This window comes from Drosophila takahashii, chromosome 2R (assembly GCF_030179915.1).
Source record: "Drosophila takahashii strain IR98-3 E-12201 chromosome 2R, DtakHiC1v2, whole genome shotgun sequence".
Taxonomy (NCBI): domain Eukaryota; kingdom Metazoa; phylum Arthropoda; class Insecta; order Diptera; family Drosophilidae; genus Drosophila; species Drosophila takahashii.
In genome coordinates, this window is record NC_091679.1 from 40,973,727 (window position 1) to 40,995,207 (window position 21,481).

The 21,481-nt window shown below is 40.6% G+C and overlaps 2 protein-coding genes across 2 annotated transcripts in view; both read right to left on the minus strand.

The window, feature by feature from the left end:
• side-V (sidestep V) overlaps positions 1-21,481 on the minus strand; it is an 88,147-nt gene that overhangs the window by 48,605 nt on the left and 18,061 nt on the right. The gene's annotated exons all lie outside the window — the stretch shown is intronic.
• LS2 (Large Subunit 2) lies at positions 6,034-7,505 on the minus strand. Its single transcript, XM_017141033.3, has one exon. The coding sequence runs from the start codon at positions 7,412-7,414 to the stop codon at positions 6,095-6,097; it is 1,320 nt and encodes a 439-aa protein (XP_016996522.2). The 5' UTR covers positions 7,415-7,505; the 3' UTR covers positions 6,034-6,094.

Here is a 21,481-nt window from a genome sequence, read left to right on the forward strand (position 1 = left end):
AGGATCCAGAAGACAAATGCGGCACCATTCTAGCTATTAAGGCATCCAAATACAATGGCAAAGAGAAAAAAATAACGTCAATTTTAATACCAATTAGGATACTTTTTTCCTGCCCTTACTCGAATGGAATGAATGGTGAGGACTGCCGGGGGAAAATGGGAAAAAGGCGAGTGGAGAGTGCGTTGGAACCTGCCGAGCGCGACAGACAAAAGAAAGGAAACCTGTTCACCTGGACGACGACGACGGCAGCAGCAGCAGGTACATATCACTGGCAAATCGGACAGGGAAAAAAGATTCCAAACTAAATAAAGCGAGGCAACGAGAAAAGCGGAGCGCAGTTGAAAGATTAAAATCAGAATCAACGTAAACAGCAGCAAAAGAAAATAATGCAAATTCAGATGAGTATCAAAAGTTGAAGTTGAATTGTGTGGATGCTGACAGGCGGAAAGGGGCGGCGAGGGGCGTTTAGGGGGAGTGGCACTGCAGCAGCATCCAAACAAACGGCAGGACAAATGCTCGCCAGCAGAATGAAGATGACTCCCGGAGCAGCGAGCATTCATCAGTGGGCGGAGCTCGAAGTTCACAGCATTACACGGCAAAAAAAATTAAATAAATAAAGAGAAAACAAGAGAGAACGCTATAGTCGGGTGCCCCGACTATCAGATACCCGTTACTCAGCTAAAGGGAATGCGAAGGAGATGGAGATAAAAGCTTTGATCCGCCGTAACTTTTTAAAGAATGGTCCGATTTAAAAAATTTCTTCTACATTTCGATAGGTATTGATAAACACAACAAAACTGCATTTTTACTTTTCCAAAATATTGAAATTTTTAAAATCGTATATAAGCGATTGTGGGCGTTAGAGGGGGCGTGGCACCCTTTTGAAACAAACTTGCGCTGCGTAGGTACTCCTAGAATCTGCATGCAAAATGTCAATCTTCTAGCTTTTATAGTTTCCGAGATCTCAGCGTTCATACAGACAGACAGACAGACAGACAGACAGACAGACAGACGGACAGACAGACGGACAGACGGACATGGCTAGATCGACTCGGCTAGTGATCCTGATCAAGAATATATTTAGTTTATAGGGTCGGAAACGCTTCCTTCTACCTGTTACATACTTTTGCACGAATCTAATATACCCTTTTACTCTACGAGTAACGGGTATAAAAACCCAACCTTAAAGGAACCCCTGAATAGACCCGGCCAGAGGTCAGTGAACCATTAGGTTAAGGCTCTGCCAGGAAGGTATGTAATCTGCACTGACATTTATAAATACACTCTACTATCAGCACGTTTCACAAGTTGTCGGTCATCGAGGAAATGACAGAGGTACATGTGTATGGGTATAAGAACGGAACGGGATACTTAAGGCAAAAATATATGTTTTTTCTCGATACATATGTGGTTTATTGGAAGTCAGTGTTGTGATAAATCGATCAAGTGTAAAAATAATAAAAACTATCATAACACAATATCCTTTTAGTGGGCTTTCAGGCAGAAATGAGGAAAAAAAATTATAAAATGTGGTAAAAAATAAAATCAATTGTTTATTTTATTTAAAAATGAATAAAACACATTCTTAAATCAAATAAAAATAATATTAAGAATTTAATTGATTTAATGATTTAATTTTACATAGAAATTAAACCCATGAATCCCATCTGTTTATTCCATTTGTACCTAAAATATTTCTCGCAGTGCAGCCAGAAGCGGGCCAAAAGCAGGACAGTTGAACAACAAAATTAAGTCGGACATTTAGTTTGGATTATGCCGGGCCGAGTGAAGTGGCGGCCAGTCGAAAAAGTCGAGCATTTCGAGGAGCTTAAATTCGGATTTCCCATTGTTTCGCTGCCTGTTCTCTTATTGTTGTTTCGCATCTGGTCTCGTCTTTTTTCCATTCTTTCCTTGGATTATGTGTTTCGGCTTAACTTGGGGTCAAAGTTGACACGCATTTGCATAGGAGAAGAGAAGGGAAGAGCCACAAAGAAAACCTCTTTGTGTAATTCCCAAACAAACGATTTAAAAGGTTTGCGGCAAAATATCAAAGCAAATACTCGAAATAAAAGTAAATGGTTAAATGGTACGAAATGGGTCCCTCCTCAAATCGTCAGCTTTGGGCCACTTAGATGTCCTTTCGGGCCACGGCTACCTATTGCCACCTTCCTCGGGATAATCTGCATTATAATTTCATTGCAGTATCACCTGTTACACCTTCTCGGGTTTACTTTAGTTTAGTTTCGGTTTATCTGTATGTCTGAGCCTCTCTCCCTTTTTTTCCTCCTGCTGTCTGGCGGTTGAGGCCTGGCGCTTGATTTTATGACCCTCATTAAATGCGCTCGACTCGCAGGTTATTTCGCGTTGGTCCCTCCCTCGCCGAGCTGCTGGAAAAACCCATTCAGATGCCCACCGCTTTTCCTTTTGTTTTTCCCTCGGCGCCGTAGGGTGTCCACAAATGGGTTCTTCGAACTCGCATTCTGGACTCGGATACTCGGATTCTGATTCGTATTCGGGACCTAACTCGGTTTGGTTCTGTTCGAATTGTGTAAGAGTTTAGAAAGACAAATGGTGCTTGAGCCGCGTAATAGATCAGCGGTATTATCGTGTAACAATGTGCTCAGGCGAGTTGAATAGCCAGCTAATGGGTTAGTTTAATGGTGTTAGGGGAACTAGTTCAATATGAGTATCTTTTGGGAGGAGGTAGCGAGATTTATGTCCCTGAAGGGCAGGTAACTCAGGGGAATGGTTTACTTATTATGCGGAATTTTAAAAAGCAATTTGTTTTATTCTTAGGAACATATTTAGAAGAATTTATAACAATGGTATTTGAATAATTTTTTATTATTATTAACTTTTAATAACTTAAATTAGAATCGTTAATCAGAAAATACAGCAGAAAATTTTCTATTTATATTTACCTAACGCTTAAAATTCTAAGAATTAGCTTAACCGAAAAGCCTTCCAAATTTAGATCCTTCCTTCCTTCTCCAAACCAAGTTCATCTCGTATTGTAGCTCATTCAACAGTTTACGCAAATAAAACCCAAACACTTTTTTTCGGCATTTGCGTTCCTATTCCGCATTTATTATCGCCCGGCAAACAGTTCAAAGCGAAACAAAGCTCTTCAATGATGTCGTTTAATGAATTTTTATCTGCGAATGAGGGGGCAGAGCAGTGTGAACCGGGGCTCTTAGAGGTCATAAAAAGGGTTCACAGACGATTTGCTCGAATTAATTGCGCTGCCATTAACGAAGCGACGTGGAACATTGGAACGGGAATGGCAATGACAGCCCGAAAATGGGTGGGGAATACCACCCAAAATCCCTTCACACTCGCCCTCTCTCTTCCAGTTACAACCCCAAGTTGAAAATTCGGTGAAATTATTCTCGCTGGTAATTTGTTTTTAGCCTTTGTTGTTGACTATGAAGGGGAAATTACAAATTCGCTTGAACTGCACAACAATATTTGTTTATTTGATTTTATTTCGCATGTTTTGTTCGCCTCTTCATTCCTTTAATTTTTTCCCTTCCTATTTTCCAGTTTTTTTTTTTGGGCTCCGGAAATGTGAATTGAATTGCGGGTAAACCAAACAAAGCAACAGGTTCTGGTTAATTGAATTCGGGCTTCTGTTCTAAAGGGTATAAAACTTCTCCCTTTGAGAGCCGAAAAAAAGTTTTCAGCTCTGATTGCTTGATTTTTAAATATTTCAGAGATAAACTTTTGACCTTTCAGCGACTGGCAGTCTAGTTCATTAAACCAGCTGTTGTCTCTGAATATTTCCCTGTATCTTAATTAAATCTGTACAAATTGAACACATGCGAGATGCCTATCGCGATCATTAGATGAACAAATTTTTATGGTGCCTTCTCGATTGGAGTATCTTTTCTGGATCTTTGGCAAATTTATACGATGCTCGGCCATCTAAACTATCATTAGTGGCAACACAACGTCCTGCAGATCCAACTAATTAAGTTGGATATCTCGGGGGAGATACACAAATCACGTGATGGATGCGATAAGTGAGGAAAAAAAACAAGCTTCTGATTCTGATACTTTTCCAGCTACCAAATGGAAAAATCAAGTAAGAGAGTCATTTAACAATCGTTTTAAGCGGAGGGCGTTGCTCTGGCAGGAGCCCAGTAATTATCTACTACATCATATTCAAATGAAATGATGAGAATGCAATTAAAAATGCATAGAAACCTTCGGGAGGGTTCACTCAACTGTGGCTTTGATTGCTTCATTTCGATTACCTAACATCAAGACGATCCTAACCTCGGTCACAATCGAAGGGGGAAAAGAAGTTGCTGGACAAGACTCGGGGATTCGGTTTCGGGGAGCTGGAGAGATTAGAAGTCAATCCAGTTAATCCCCAAAGCGCAGCTGCCAGATCATAAAAATCAACGAAGGAAAAAACTACAAAATCAAAGAAACCCTTTTGAGTTCGATTCCTCCTCTGCGCCTCCCATGCGTCTGGAATTTTTATTGTATCCGCATCTTTATGGGCGTTTATTAATTACCCATCGAGGCATTGATTTTCATGGGACAGCAGCGGCTTCGAAAGAAGTTTTTAGCTGTCTTCCTCTTCTTGTTTTTTTTTTGGGAGCACGGGGAATGAAAGGTTCGCCTTCAGATCGTCTCCTCCGGTGAATGACAAAAGTCCAAGGCGTTGAATTAATTTGTGTCCACAATCCACTCAAGTTCTCAGTCTTTTCCTCTCCTTCCTGCCACAATCTCCAGCGTTTCGATAAAGCGTTTAGTTGTGGTCGTCGTTGCCACTGATAAATCGTTCAGTCTGGAGTTGGGCTTTCAACGCTCTTAAAGCTGCACTGGGAAAAAATTGGTATATCTTTGATATATTTTTCAAAAGTACAATTTATTTAAACATTATGATTTTAAAGATTTAATTAAAGATTTTTTATGATCAATATATAAAATATTTATTCCACAAAGCATAATTGAACATTGTAATTCTAGCTGTTTGATTTTTTACTTCTTCCAATTTTATAATTTTATTTTATAAATATTTTTAATAATCTCTAGATATTAAACTTTTAGCTTTTAAAGAATTTCTTTCCGTGTATTAACCATTTCATTACGCGTACCAGTATTGATGATCGGCTGTCGACCAAATGACCAAAGTCTGAGATAAGAAAAGACCCCAAGGCGGATGCCCCGAAAGTCTCGAAATGTGAAACCTGAGAAAATGCAACCGTTCGGCGAGATAAGCAGCCGAAGCAGCGAAAGAAGCTTCTCCATTGAGAGGGCATTAACGAATTACCTGGGCCTGCTTCGTAATAAGCAGAAGGTAGGTGTGAATATGCCCGAGAAATGCCGGCGATAAAGCGTAAAGTTTAAAATTTTAATTAAGCAAGAGCTTCGCCGGCCGGGGGAAGCTGAAAAAAAGAGAGGAGGTCCTCCAGAAGGAGGTGTCAGCCCTTGAGCAGCTTTAAGGATTGCAGCTTAAGTCGGTCTGCCTAATTGAATCCCGGGCAGCCCCCCTTTTTTTCGGGGCGAGGAGGCGTGTCCTGGCATCCCATCCCCAGATAACTTAAAGCGATTTCTTTGGCATTAAGCAGATGATATCACAACAACGGAAAACAATAACGAGAGCCAAGAACTGGAAGCCGGTTCTTTCGCAGCGGATTAAGTTCGTTATCGCAGGCTCGGCCTTGGGCCCATCAGTTAGCCGATTCAACAGTTGACAAGATGGAAGGTCCCAGATTAATTACATCAACCAGTTCATTTTTTAGTGTGTATCAATACGAAGCAGAGAGGATTTCAATATGAGATTAAATAGTAAAGCGTGTGTAAATATAGATTTAGTATAAAACATATTACTTTAAATTTGCAGAGTGGAAGAAAACATTTCCAAGCTAATTATATTACCTCATATTATTGTAATAAAAAATTTTAAAAAAATATTTTATACTGTGTGTGTGGCGGCAGAGCTCCATTAAAGAAAAATCTATTCTTTAACGATAATGCACAGTAAACTAGTTCAAATCAGTTTTAAATTTACTGAACACTTAAAACTAATTTTAAAGACAGCTGTTTGATCTTCTATATGCCGTAGTTATTATTCAATCGTTTATTGAAGATCATTCTCCAGGTATTTTTTAGAATCGTAGAACGAGGTCATCACGATGCGACCGCTGAACTTGCGGCCACTGAGGGCCTTCAGGGCCTTCTGGCAATCCTCGACGGTCTCGAACTGGACGAAGACCTTGCCGCAGCCCCGCTGGGTAGCCTGGCCGATGGGTCGGGGGATCTTGATGCTGCGCACCTCGCCGTACTTGGTGCACTCCTGCTTGATGTCCGTACGAATGTCCTGAAACTCCTCCTCGTCGAGCAATTCCTCGGGCAGAACCATATTAAACAGGCACAGGACCTCCGAGGGCGAGCCGGTGGCCAAGAGGGTAGATATTCCCGGCACCTGAACCACGGGCACTCCGCCGAACATCCCGTTCTTGCCGCCGGGAATGGATCGCTGGACGACCAAGCGGCGATCGCCCAACTGCATGCCATTTAGACCAGCAATGGCCGTTTCAGTCACCGTGGGATCCACGTACTCGAAGAAGGCGAATCCCTTGCTCAGGCTCGTGCTGCTCTCCTTCACCAGATTGAATCCCTTTAGCTCGCCAAACGAAAGCAGCAGCTCCTTGATCTGCATTTCATTCAGGCAGGTGGGCAGGCCACCCACGTAGATTTTATTCGGAGAATCGGGAACCTGAGCGGATATAACCTGTCCAGTGGTGACAGCATAAATCGATGGCGTATTCACTGTAATCGTGGGGATCTTGAAGGAGGACGAAACTTCCGGTTCGGGCGGACCAAACGAGGCCACCGGCTGATAGTCGTGGGGTCTGCGGATCTTCAAGGTCTGGCCGCGAAAGTTAATCCCATCGAAATTGAGGGCCTGCGTGGCCTCGTCCATGGATCGGAATTCCAGGAAGGCAAAGTTCTTCTCCAGATTCGTTTGACAGGTCAGCACCGCCCGGCCATCCGAATGCTGTGCGGTTTCTACGCCGATGGCCACGATCTGCTGGTTGAAGAACTCGATCATATCCTCCTCCGTCACGCCGAACGGGATATTTCCCACATAGAGGCGACGAGCCTGCCGAGTGACCATCGCAATGGCCGCCGACTCCCCCGTGGGCATGGCATCCAGAACGATGCGGGAGGCAATCTGTCCGCTGGCCTGCATGGCCTTGTACTGCAGGGGGGTCAGGTGGGCGTATCCGGTGGGCGGAATGTCCCATGACGAGGCCGCATGACCCGGTCGCCGTTGCAGTCGCGGCCTGTCGGTGAAGATCGTATCGGAACGGGTGGGTCGGGGCGAGCGGGTCCTGGAACGCGAACGGGTACGGTTAGTCCGGGAACGATCCTTACACGGCCGACGGCGTCCCATTCTTTTGCAAAAAATATCCACAAAGCCCTTACAAGTAAATATGGAGAGCCCACAAAATTCTGATAAATTTTTCTGACAGCTCCTAAAATTAGTTTCGGTTGACAACTTGTAGAATCGATATAAAGCGATGTGACCGTACTTAAAAATAGTAAGTAAAGTCATTAAACAACACCAAATATTGTAATTTAAAAGGGCTTTAAATTAAAGTAACATTTTATTCCAACCAAAAACATTTAAATTTTTGTCGGTATTATTATTATATTTTTTCAAATTTATAAAAAATTATTTCCACTTTTACTATTTTTAAGTTACTATTTTAAATACCAATCGAGTGATTATTTATTTCCCCAGTTTTGTAAACCTTAAAGCGCCATTTAAACCGATTAAAATATAATTTACAACCCCGCAGATATATCAAAAATTTATTAATTTAAATGCCAATGGCTCGCTGAAAGCCACAATTAAGTCGTATATCATACATCCGAATAGTATTCAGCTTTTATTATGATTTTGTTATATCTTTCGACAGAAAAACGTATCTACGTATCTGCGGGTGCATTTCCAGCGAATAATCATAATCATCATAATTTTCGTTAATATCGCCAATCAATTATAATTAATTGGCAACGGCTCGCCCGCAGGCCGAATAAATAGAGAAGAGCGGAGGCAATTTGTTAGGGAATGCTTTTTTGGGTTCGTCAAAAGAGCTGCGTGTGTCTCCATCGCAATGTGTGGTCCCCACAGCTCATCTGCCCTCAGGGGGTTCCATCTCCGGGGATGGAAGGAGGAGGAGGAGGAGGTCCCAGGGATCTCATCCTCATCCGACATTCCTTGGAAACACGACAGCGACAACGACTTCATTTGGAACCGAGGGGCGGCTCAATTAATTCAAAAAAGGCGACACAATAAAACTGTCAACTCAGATCGGACAAAGGAGGGATTTCAAACCTAGGGGAGAAAAGCCTTTTATTCGTGGAAAAATATCTTCATTCTATATTATTTAAAATTAAAAATGACCAGAGCAAAAAGTTGTTAGACTATGCTAAAATTAACAAATAAAATTTTAGGGATTTTGAATTTCTGGTATATTAAAATTAATTTAATTTGAATTTTAAACAAAGCTGATTTATATTATGCTTCTATGACAAAGTAACCAGTTTTTTCTCAGTGTTTAATACACCACTCTTCCCGATCGAGTCCCCTACAAGTCACTTTGTCGTACCCAAAACCAAGTGATAATTTATGTTCCTATCCTCGATCAGCGACTGAGCCACACGATCGCCTGCGGTCTGTGATCCGAGATCCTTTATGCAGGGGTTCTGGCATTCTTCCCCCATCAACCAGGATAATGGTCTACCGTTTAATGGCTATTTGATGGCCAAACGATCGCGCACAGATAATGAGATACAGTCCCAGTCATGATTCAATGCCAATTTGACACTTGTAAGGAGATGAGAGATGAAGAGAGCGGAATGGGGGTGCATACTAAAATGCAATCTCTGTCCGGCATTAAGCCTAAATTAAATATATTTCATCCAGTGTCCAAAAACCAATTAATTCTTTGTTCGGGCCTTTGGGTTTGCCTTGTTGTTGTTGCTGCCGCCGTTGTCCCAATGGCCAGAACCTGTCCACAGGCCTGACAAACGCAATTAATTTGTCCATTTAAATTCAGGCAACGTCTCCCCGCCTCCGACTTTCTGACATATCCCCAATCCACACATTTGATGTCCATCGATGGCGGTGTCCAGATGATGATGATGACGCTGCCCCGAAATTCCCTCCGTTTTTTCCGATCGTCGCTTTCGATTTTGGCCTTTTATTTGAACAATAACGAACGGGCGAAGGCGATAAATTAATTTTTTCTTTAGCGCACAAACAACTCAATAAAAATTCATAACATATTGTGCCACGTTTGAGTTTTGGCCACATGCACGAAATGGAAATCAGTTAGGAGTTCTGATCGAAATTGAAGTTTTTTTGGTTGTGTGGGAACGAAGTTTCAGTAAACTAAGGGGTATTTTGATATTGAGAAGATAAGAAATATAGAATAAATTTAAGTGCAATCTATGTGATTTATTGGATTTTTAGGAGGTACACAAAGCTTAGGTTCAAATTGTACCGTTTAATTTTAAAAATCATAATTTAACTGGTGCTCGAGGTGGTAGTTTAATCCACTAAATGTTCCGCTTGCACATAAATTAGATAACTTTGTTTTCCGAATTATATTATTATTACCCAATAAATGTATAGAAAATGCAATCATTTTAGTCGGGCTTATTCTGCCTTCTCTTTCACATTCGTCATCAGTTTCCATTTCGATTTTCCCCGAAAAACAAGGTCATATTTTTGTTTCGTTAATTAAGCTCTTTTAAACTTTCCCATCATTCTGTTGTGGTGAGCTATCGTGACTGTTTTGGTGTTTAAACAGCAATATTTATTTTTAAATGTCCATAGATATTGCTTCCAATAGTTTGCTTTCATTCATTTTTGCCTGCTTGTTTGTGTGACTTTCCAATAAAACACAGTCATATTAACCAGAAAAAGGGGACCGCACAAGTTGAAAGAATTTGTTTTGGTAGAGTTTGTGGGATAGATTGTTATTTATACATATTAAAGGCCAAAGGCAAAATCGTGTGGGTGATGAGAAGTCCTCACTTGCGGTCAAAACTCTTTCCACGAATTGGGGACCCCAAAAAAAAAAGAAGACAAATAATTTTATAATGAACTTTGGGTTTGGGCCGATTCCATTGATGGGTTCGTTTTCGGTGGCACCAATTGATTTGTGGCCGTAAGCGTGTGAACGTGATTTTATTATCAAATATTTTCTATGTTGTGTTAGTTTTAGTAAATTAAATAAATCATCCAATGGCAAACAGCAAAAAGTTTTCTGTCCGAATACGGTTTTGTCAACAAGAATATTTCAATTTATTTTCTGATGAATCAACAGAAAATAAAAAGCCATCACGAAATATAAAACAAAATAATAAAAGCAGAAATAAAACAATTTTTGCACACAGCTTTTGCCCTTTGCCCAAATGTGGCTGTCTCTTTTTTATGTTGTTCCCCTCTCACTCCCTCCATAAATATCTCTCGAGTGCATCCGCAACTACTTCAGATTACAGATTTCAGCATAACAATTTGTTTTTTCTCTCATGTTTTTTTGTTTTTTGCCCTTTTTATAGTTTTATGCAATTTCTCGACAATTTGTCGGAGGCTTCTTCTCGTGCCATCGCTTCATTCTTCAGTTTTGGGTGAGGAATTTGCATCATAAATTGTCAGAAATGTCATAAAAAATATATATATTTGTACGTTCTGCTGTATATACATTCCGCTCGCTCTTTGTTTTTGGCATCGCACAAGGAGCAGATGGGAAGGGATTTTGTGGGAGGACATTGACATTCAGCTGGGTCTTCGTAATTTCATTTCACTTCACATCAGAGTGTTCTCTTCCCTCTTTTTTTTTGGGGGGCTTCTCCTTGTGTGAGATGCAGTTGAATTAAGCCCGAAGATATAGCTCCCTGTCTCCGATTTCGGGCGAGAAAAGGGAATTCCTAATGATATTCTGGCCCAAATTATCTGTTTAGAGTTGGCAAAGGCGACGTATAATGCAGTTAGCCGAAATGCAATCACATCGGAGCTCAGCGAAAGCTTTAACAATTGGGAGGCTATCTGCCATTCAGCTTAAAGTCAGGGGGACAAAATCGCAATTTTTGAAGAAAAAAAAATCAAAATGATTTTTAAGATTTTTTTAAGTTTTACCAATTCTTGATCAACTTATGAAATTATCTAAATATTACTTGTAAATTTGTTTGTTAGAGAATTTTACACATAATAAAAAAATATTTTTTCAATATCTTATAAAATGTTTTGTTAAATGCCAAAACTCCATTGCAATATACTTTTAAATCTTTTATCAAAACCAAAAGATTTCCAATCAGAAAGCCAATAAATTTGATGTTATCGCATGGAACACAAACTATTAAAGACTTTTGGATTCCAACAGAGCTTCGAGGCGCTCAACACAACCCCTTTTACTGATGGCTGCTCAGCATTTTATGTGCAAGTCTTCATAACTATCCGATTTCTAACAGCCAGTGCTCAAGTCGATGGTCGCTTTTCCATTTTCCCTTCGCATCCGAGGGAAACTATAGAAAAGTCTTTGTTTCAACCCCAGCGACAAGCCACAAATGCCATTAAATTGAAGGCCCCCCCTTTCAGTTTTTCCCCCACAACCCTGATTTGTGGGGTCTCTCAGTCGCCCCCTCGCTGCACTCACAAAATTTATATCCTCCCCCTCTGGAATTTAACCCTTGAACGCTTCTTCTCTGAAATTGATTTCTATGCAATTGTTGTTTCGCTCGAAGACTTTGAAGGAATTTATGTTTATGTTTTTCCCTTGGCCATTCTGCCCGACATCGTTATAATTCAATAACCAGATTCCTTCGCCTCCTTCGAAAGAAGAAGGGGACTCTTCTGCTCTTTGTCTCGGACAATGCGTTAAAATCAATTCAGAATTTATGCACTTTGGCTGGGTAATTTATTTTATGAATGTTTAATAATCTGTGCATTGAGTAAATTTATGACAATCGCATGTTAATTGCCTGCTTGGCGCCGATATGTCAGTCAACAAGAAGGGTAGGGTTGCTATTGGGTTGGATTGGGCAATGCCAGTTGTCGATTGCCGGGGGATATTGTTGTCACCCGACGACGACTGAGCTTTGCAGTCGAGGAGTCGCTCATTTTGTTTACATTCAATTTCATAAGTGGCAGTCCAGGGGGAGATCCCCTTGACCAGTGTGTTTGGATACTAGAAGTCCCCAAACTCCCGGAATTGGAATTCCTGCGATGGGGCAGGGACACAAGTACTTGGCTGACATGTTGAACACATTATTAGAGCGCCCTGCTGACGGATATCGATTGAATTTCCATCAGTCATTTAATGAGGGGGCAGAATCGAGACTTTAACAGCCAAAAGCACACATATTTGGTCTGGAAATCAACAGAAATTTGTGGCTTACTTTGGAGAGTTAAATTTGTACATAAACTAGTTTTATTTGACCTTTCAATGAATAATGGCAAGGCATTTTGCTTAGCAATAAATAGGCAAATGTTTGCTGTTCTAAGGCCCAAATTATGAGCATTTTGGGATAAATAAGTCAGGCAAATATCTTGGGCATCCACATCAATAAATAGCTACCTGGGTTATTTTTCTCTAAAATATTTTTATATTATTGCTTAATGGGTTGAAGAAGTTAGGGAAATGTTTTCTAAGCTCTTGCTTTGTTCAGCTTTTAAACATAATTTGCAACAAATATTCCCTTTTTGAGTAGATGGAATTCCACAGAAGTCCTCTGCATTTCTTCTGTCATTTACCTAACCAACTGGACCTTTTCTTCTCAAAAGTCAACAGAGGCTCCTCTGACTAGTTGGTGACCCACTTGGAGCTCGTAAATCGCCAGAACTACCCGTAGTTGCTATCCAGGCAGCCCATCCCCTCCATCATCATCTTCAACGGGGAACCGAAAGCGACACTTGTTTGTCTAAGCGCTGTCGCGTGGCAACCTCTAACCTATGACCCCTGTGCCTCTGGCCCCTGTGTTTTCCGCTTTTCCTCCTCGTGATCTCTTGGCCAAGGCAAATTTGCGGCACTAGCAGAAAAGACCAACAGACCAACGGCAACTTTGAAGAGCATGATTTATGAAAGCTCTACACATCATAAGCGAATGCGTTTATCATTTTTTACACTCGAAGTTGAAAGCCAAAGCTGCAGCTTGGCTGAAATCTTGAAACTGGCGACGTTGACAAATGACAAAGAACAGGCGGCAAAAATCCAGAGGACCAGAAGGCCCCCAAAAGCCTTGAAAGCTCAGGGGCTGCTCTTAATTTGATCTCCAGTTTTCCGTTGCGGCACGCGCATCCGGATTCCGAACAGGAAAGATATTCCTCTCGAGCCGTCATTAAATATGCAATAGATTCCTCCGCTGCTCCCAAGTTTGTTTTTTTTGGTTTCTTGTTTTTGTCTCTCTTTAAAGCATTTGGCCAGTCAGTGTCGCATAAATTATTCTGTTAACAAGTTGTGTCAACATCATCATTAACAACAACCACTACGACGACTACACTGCGGCACATCTCATTGTCGGCTGGAGTCTGAAATGTGAGACGAACAAGGAAAACGACAAGGTCCGCATCAGGCGAAACTTTTATTTTTTATTATTTCTCCTCTTCTATTGGCTAATGGGAAACATGTGTCGCCGCAGAAAGTTGGACATGCGAGTTGGCCGGCAGATCTCAGACTAGAACGGAGGCATTTGCAATGGAAATCGACGGATAGAAGGTGGAACTTCAAGACTTCTAATGCGAAGATAAACCAGCATACAGCTGGTTACAGTAACTATGTATAATTTATTGTTTTTTATGTTTGAAAATCAGTTTATGCTGGCATACCACTTCTTAATGTTTACATATTTTAAAGATTTTCTTTTTATAATTTTATGTTTATTGATCTATTAGAAACAAAAAAGAAATTATACAAAATGCAAAAAAAAAGAATGTATACTACTGTGTGTGGTTTTAAAATATTTTTATAAAATTTATAAAAAGGCTTAATTCTTTTAAGTAACCAAATCGTATTTTTCCTAACCAATAAGACCGCTTAAAACTTTATATATTTTAAAGATGTTATTAGTTTTACACCTCCTCCTATCTTTTATATTTTTCCCAACCAATGAGACCGCTTGAAAGGTAATATATTTTAACAAGAGAGAACGCTATAGTCGGGTTGTTGTCCCGACTATCTAATACCCGTCACTCAGCTAAAGGGAGTGCGAACGCTGTGTCGGGTTGGTGTCCCGACTAATAATCGTAACTCAGCTAAAGGGAGTGCGAGGGAGATAGATATATAATTTTTGATTGCGTATAACTTTTTAATGAATGGTCCGATTTGAAAAATGTCTTCTACATTTCGATAGGTATAAATATACACAACAAAATTGCATTTATACTTCTCGGAAATCGTTAAAGATGTGGGCGCAGGACCCATTTTAAAATCGTTAGTGGGCGATTGTGGGCGTTAGAGGGGGCGTGGCGCTCGGCTAAAATAAACTTGCGCTGCGTAGGAAGCCAAAGAATATGTGTGGGAAATCTCAACCTTCTAGCTTTTGTAGTTTCTGAGATCTCAGCGTTCATACAGACGGACAGACGGACAGACGGACAGACGGACAGACGGACAGACGGACAGACGGACATGGCTAGATCGACTCGGCTAGTGACCCTGATCAAGAATATATATACTTTATGGGGTCGGAAACGCTTCCTTCTGGCTGTTACATACTTTTGCACGAATCTAGTATACCCTTTTACTCTACGAGTAACGGGTATAAAAATGTTATAAGCTTTACTACTCCTCCTCTTACGTAGTCAGTTTGTGAGTTCCCAGAAGCTCAATTATATTTAAAAAACCCATACTATTGGGTTTCATGAGCCTTCCATATAATTCCCATCGTAACCCATTCGACACTTGACCATTCCACGCACAACCGGGCAAACTTCCTCCCACTCGCCGGCGATAATCCAAAGCCCAGAGGATGTCAGCGAGCCAAAGAACCTCCTAGGCAGTTCATTTCAACCATTTGCGGATAGTTCAGCCATGACCAAAGCAGCGAAAAGACGGTGCCTTGTGGGCTTCTTGGCAATTATCGGCAATCGCAGAGGAAGCGATCCCGAGAAACATAAGTCAAAATTCCCCGACTCGTACAATAATTGCAACAAAGTGAAAAACAAAGGAAAAGGCGCCTGAGCAGTGGCGATTACCTTTTACGATTAGAACGAAATGGGTAAATATGAATCATATTTTCCGATCGGGGAAGCCAACAACTTCCTGGTCAACTGGTCAACAAACTCAGTGGTGTTCGCAGTGGAGAGCCAATGGCTAATTGGATTTCCCGAATGGTCGAGGATTGGGCCATGCTCTAAACAATAAATGTGTGGCCGATGTGGAGATTCTGCTTTTCGCTTCTCGCTGCTGTGTGCTGTGTGTGCTGGCCATTGTCAAAGGGTCTCCTGCTCTTTGGCCGGCTTTGTTACCCTCGGACACTCTGGCATAAAGTGAAATTGTGCGTAAAATTCGTTGGTCACGTTTCCACGTCTGTTGACAATTGTTTTTGCCCGGCTCAGTCCGCCGATCCGTTGTTGTGTTTTCTGCCATTAAACGCGTGCACATGCTACCCCCTACTCACTACCAACCCCCTTCCCTCCACTCCTTTTATCCATCCTTAGATGACTGCAGTTCGTGTCATTTCCATTGTGTGGTCCCAGCACTCAAAAAAATATTGCGAAACTCGTACACTTTTCAAAGATATATTGAAAAGATCACTCAACAAAATTCGTTTTTAAATACACTTCCTAGCAACATCTAAAAAATGTATATATAAATTAAAATGGAATCCAATTTATTTTAATTTATTGTGATATTTTGTAAGATAATTTAGAATATATTAAAATGTAAAATATTTACTAAATATCTCGTTACCAAAAATAAATAATACCCATTATTCAAAACAAGGAAATAGAAATGAAAGAAATATGGAAACTTTTTCTAAGATATTTTGTGAAATATCAACAAAAATTCCCTAGAATAAACTTACAAAAATATTTTTTCAAAGTTTTTTATTCCGAATTTTGTGTTTCCACTTACCCAAAATACGATCTAGTGGAAGATATTTCTGCAAAAATGTAATATTTACTGGTCACTAATTTTTGCAAGTGTCCTTCCCTCTGGTGACTGCAGCTAATCTTTTGTTTAGATGTTACATGGCTCAAAGGAAGGGAAGAGGATGCGGCAGAGGCAGAGGGAGGAGGAAAATGGAACAGGAAGAGGTCTGCATCCCGCTGAGGCCTCAAATTAGGCACAAATTTCACTGGCCGAGTGTCAATTCTGATCATATCTGGGACGCACTCGGGCCAAATTGCACTGGCGACAGGGAATAGACAGGATATATCCGGACACGAGATGGGACAGGGGATATGTAGAATTGGGCAAACAGGGCGGAGACAGAGGGACACACCTTTTTCCCAGATCTGGGTTTCAAACTCATTAACAACATTTGGCAAACTAGGGGACAATAACAATGCAGTTTATGGGAAAGGGAACCAGACACCAGTTAAGGTAGGTATATCTATCTACAAAGCGATTCAACAATCTACCCAATATTTACTTTATTTCAAGAGACCTATTTGTTTCAATCATCAATTTGCAAAAAAAATATCACTAAAAAGTTAATTAAACAAAAGAACCTAATTTCTGGGGTCACAAGAGGTTAACTGAAGAGGGCTTTAAGCTGAGTTAAACGCAAAAGCCGCCGGAAACCGAACAACACTCGAAGAAATCCTGCTACACTGACCAACAAAGCTGAGGAGCAATAAGGCAACTTGGAGTGAGCTAAAGGTTCGGTTTTGCGCCGGTGGTTGGCGGAGTGAAGTGGCTTATAAAGGATTGCGTTTCCAGGAAGCAAGGTTTATTGTGCAACACCGCAGCAGGAGAAGGAATTCAGCCCAACCCGAGCCAACCCAACCCAAAAGCAAACCGAATAAACCAAACGTAAAGTACACACACTCTGTCTCCGTTCCTCTTCTTTCTGTCACTTGTATAGCCCACCCCCTTTTCCCTCCCTCCCTTCACTTACTTACATCGCGATTTTTGGTGTATATTATAACCCACCGAGATCTTTGGTCTGAGTTGGCCACTTTCATATTTTATAGCCAAATAAGGACAATACCATTATTCAAAAAAAATATTAATAAGATGCCTGGTACTTTAAATTTGTATAATTTAATTTAACACATTTTCATAAAAGATTAAAAAAAAAAAATTTTACTTTACTGTGGTAATATGAAAATCTAAAATCAAAGTTCAATCTACTACAAACATTTTTGGATCTAAGGTAAATTTCAGCCGTCAACAATACTTAATCTTAATGACTTCTTAATGACTTCAAAATATTTTCCTTTTCTTACATATTATAATTTTAATTTTTAAAGAATATTTTTAAAATGTTTTAAATAGTTTTATTTAAGCTGTTAATATCACTTCTTACTACAAGCTATTACTCGCAACCCGAAGTGGACAACACTGCCTCTGGAATGATAAATGAGAGCAGGCGAGAAGTGTGGACGGGAACAAGAGAAGGATAAACCGTGAGCAGTTGGTCGAGTGAAATGCAAAAATTATTGCAAAATGTTTTTATGACGAATGAAATATTCGTTTGCTCTGGCTCGAGTTTCTCTCACACGTTAACTTTACAGGATACCCCCAACCATCCAGTAACTCCCTGTTTCGATTCCCCACCCACCCTTTCTCGCATATTTGTTGTGTTATTTTCTCTCACGATTTTTTTCTGGGATCGCCGCTTTTATTTTTTTGAGATTGTAAAGCATTGATGATGTGTGGATGTGTGTGTGGGCGCAAGTTGCAGTATGGGTGTGAGTTTGCTGTGATGTCCTGCAGAAGCTGCAGCTGTGTGCCGATTTTAAGCCTTTGGGCATTTTATTTGTTTTAAATAAAAGCAAACAGAAGAAGTGGAAAGGCAGGAATCAGAAATGAATTCGGTGTGTGGAAAGGAAGTGTCCTGCGGAAAGCAGAAAAAAGGCGAAGTCCCCATGCTCTACAAATTATATAATTTTTGCTTCATTAAATTAGAAACTTGGAAAGAAATTGAACATTGTTATTAGTAAATTTTAAGAAAAAATTAAAATCATGAACTTTCGTTTAATAAATTTGTATTATTTTCTTTACAAGTTTTTTTAAGTACTAGATATTTTTGAGGGAAACTTTTCCAATATAAATTGCCATTTACATAAATATGATTACTGAACATGGTTATAAATTCCCCTGTGGATGACAACCATTTTCAAAACAATCTCTAGGAACACTATTGGTATCTGCAACTGAGCTTTAGCCGACTTTCATATAACTTCCTTTTCACAACCTTTACTCCCACAGCAAGTAAACGTTGTCCTTGACAGCCACAGACTTTGCTCAAGGGATGTGGTCAGGGCAAAGATCCACACATTCAGAAACAGAGGCGAAGGAGGATCCGAGAGCCGCCAAACAATTGTCCTCCACAAGCAAAATATTTGTATTTAATAAAGCCAGGCCAGAGTTGAGAGTTGATGGGCGGGAGGCCTGACTTTGCATACAACTTGCGGAATTTAATGTTGCCTGCGGACATGGAAATGCGACTCGAGGACTCTGGCAACAAAAAAAGAAACGAGAAGGAAATCAAAAAATACAGAAAAATAAAATAAAACAAAACGGAGCAAAGTGCGGCCGATGCAAAGCGTAAAAAATACAATAAAATTCGAACATGAAAAGCCTATTTAAAATGCTGACATACGAAATGCGAATGAACCGACACTTGAGGGCGCCACTGTGCAGCGGGAAAGGGAAAATGGGAAATGTCGGAGGTGGGATGGGGGAAAGCGGGGCAACAGGCGGAATAAGGGACTTGGCGGCATTACCATAAAATGGAAACAAAAGGCGCAGGCACAACAAGATCCACTTGACTCCTTGCTACTCCTCCATCCGGAAAGCCCGGAAAACCCCACCGAGAATGCGAAAATATGAAAATTGAGTGAGAATATGTAAATGTAATGAAATATTGTTTTCACTGAGGGAAAGTGGCATAGTCGGAGGACCTCGCACATGACGCGTCCTCTCTCCTTTTTGGCCAAAAATTTATGCGTAACAAGTCGTTGCTCCATTTATCATTTCACCCCGTGATTTACACTCTCGCTTTTGTTTTGTCTCGAGTCTGGCAGGCCGACTTGCTCCTTTTTGGCCAAAATGAAGGAGAGTCGAGTATCCTGACGGACTAACCGGGTGAGTGAGTGGTGACTATCTGCCTGAATACTGCAGTCGGGGGGCTGTTATTTAAATTATGAAAATTATTCAAACCGCAAATGGAATCATCATCATCTGTTATGGCCCCCCGAAAATGGAATCCCTGCCTCGAGGAGTGCGAGGTTTCTCAATCAGACCGAAAAGATAATCCACAAATGGCAATCTCGAAACGAAGAGGTCCATTTATATAAAAAATGCGAACAGATTTCGGTTTATTTCGATTGTGGCTCAGTGAAATGGCCTGAAACTTTGGTAACGAGGAGTTAACCCATCAAGAGTCCTTCTGCAAATTGATTTAGTTATTATTGTTATGTCAGAAAATAAGCCTGTTGTATAAACCATCACGTAGTGGATTAAATATTTACCTTTCTTGAAATTTGCCTTTCTTGGATTATCTTAATTTCTTTCAAATTGTTTCTATGACAGCTGCAAAATTAACAGCAAAACGAGCTATTAATTATCTAAACCAGCAAAGCAATGGCAATGCACAAATAACCGAGACAGAGATATTCAATCTCAGGCAGATTTCCAAACTGTCACAATGCACAAATTGCGGCCATTTAGGGGGAGAGGAGCTCAAATAAATTAAATGAATGTTAACCCCAATACGAAACGTCATTAATAAATCCCAGAGCAGACCCATCCGAAATCGGACGTAAGCAGTGTTTATGCAAAATGACATTTGACCAAAATGTTTGGCACACACACTCAGCCGCTCAGATATACCATATACAAATGAAAAATGCTTGAATTATTTTGCTTGCCAGGTCATAGGTAAACCCAACTCAGCTGGAGTGGTCGGACTGCATAGATGGATGTACAGATATTTACGTCTAATGAGTTAATTCAATTAAGAGTCAGGCAGCAGAAATGATGAGAAGAAGGTGGGAGAGGTTTGGAGACCACCGCTTGCGACTTGCAATTTGACAGTTTTCAATTAGTCAAAGTGTCATTGGGTCATGAAAAGTCAGGGAGGTCAGCCTCCGGTTGGATTTCCCAACTCCCCTCTCGCCTGTCTGCCAGAGTCGTACTTTCGTACTGAACTTACCTACTTTTCAGCCCGGCTAGTCACTCAAGCCGATAATTGCATCGAACTCCGAGTGCCCTTTGGGGAAGGATAAGTATAAAATGATGTGAAAGAGTTATCAATTATCTGGGCTAATTGACCATAAGATTGAAACAGAAGTTGTGAATTAAGAAAATAATTAATCAAATGCAATGCCTTCATGTTCATCTCAAAGAGATTCAAAATGAAAATTGCACAGTGTGGCCAGAGCTAAATGTTTACCAAACAGCGTGACCAAATAAAATGCAAGAAAGAGTGTTTGACTGTACAAGTTTGAAAAGAGGTTTGTAATGAGTTTACCCCGTGGCGTTTAGGCAGATCGACCAATTCGGGGTGAATAATTCATGAATCCAGCTAGGAAAGAAAAAACGTCGAGGGGGTATTAAAATCGACATTGCTAATTTAATGAGTTTCCTTCTCGACTCGCCTGCTCCCTCTGAATTTCGCTCCCTCTCTCTCTCTCCCCGAAGGCTAAAATAAACACTCGAGCGTTAATGCACGAAATATTTAATTTATACTTACATCAACATTGGACAACCTTGGGTCCAAATGTTTTTATGGCCAGTCGGACGGCCAGATGGCGATGATGAAGTGAGATGATGAGCGAATGGAAATGGTGGTGGCGAAAAGGGAGGACCAAAACGCCAAAGGCGCCAACTTCTGACACGGCCCCAGTTGAAGGCTAATAAAAATCAAATATGAGGGCATATCCCTGAGAGGAGATGGGTGTTAGTCCAGGTGGAAGGACAACATCGACATCCGCTGCTCACTTGGCCGAAAGCATTTTGAGTTATAAGCTGCCGCAGATGATGAATACAGGCTTTGGTGCAGAGGAAAAAAATTCCCATTTTCAAATGGGTTTTTAACTTTCATTAAAATGTTTATTACAATTTAAATATCAAGAATTCGGTTCCCAGAAACCTCTAAGCTAAAAATATAAATATATATTTATTTATTTATTTCCTTCGTCCAATTTATAATATCGAATTTCACTATTTTGTTTTCTGTGGAACTTACCCCGTCCCTGCAGCTTGAGGTTGCCATCACAGAGAGACACGGGCAAAAAATCAACAGCCAGGTGGGCGGCAGGTTGAAAAGAGGGCGG

Excerpts from the sequence above, each read along its gene's own strand:
- LS2 (XM_017141033.3), bottom strand. The coding sequence starts at position 7,414 with ATGGGACGCCGTCGGCCGTGTAAGGATCGTTCCCGGACTAACCGTACC.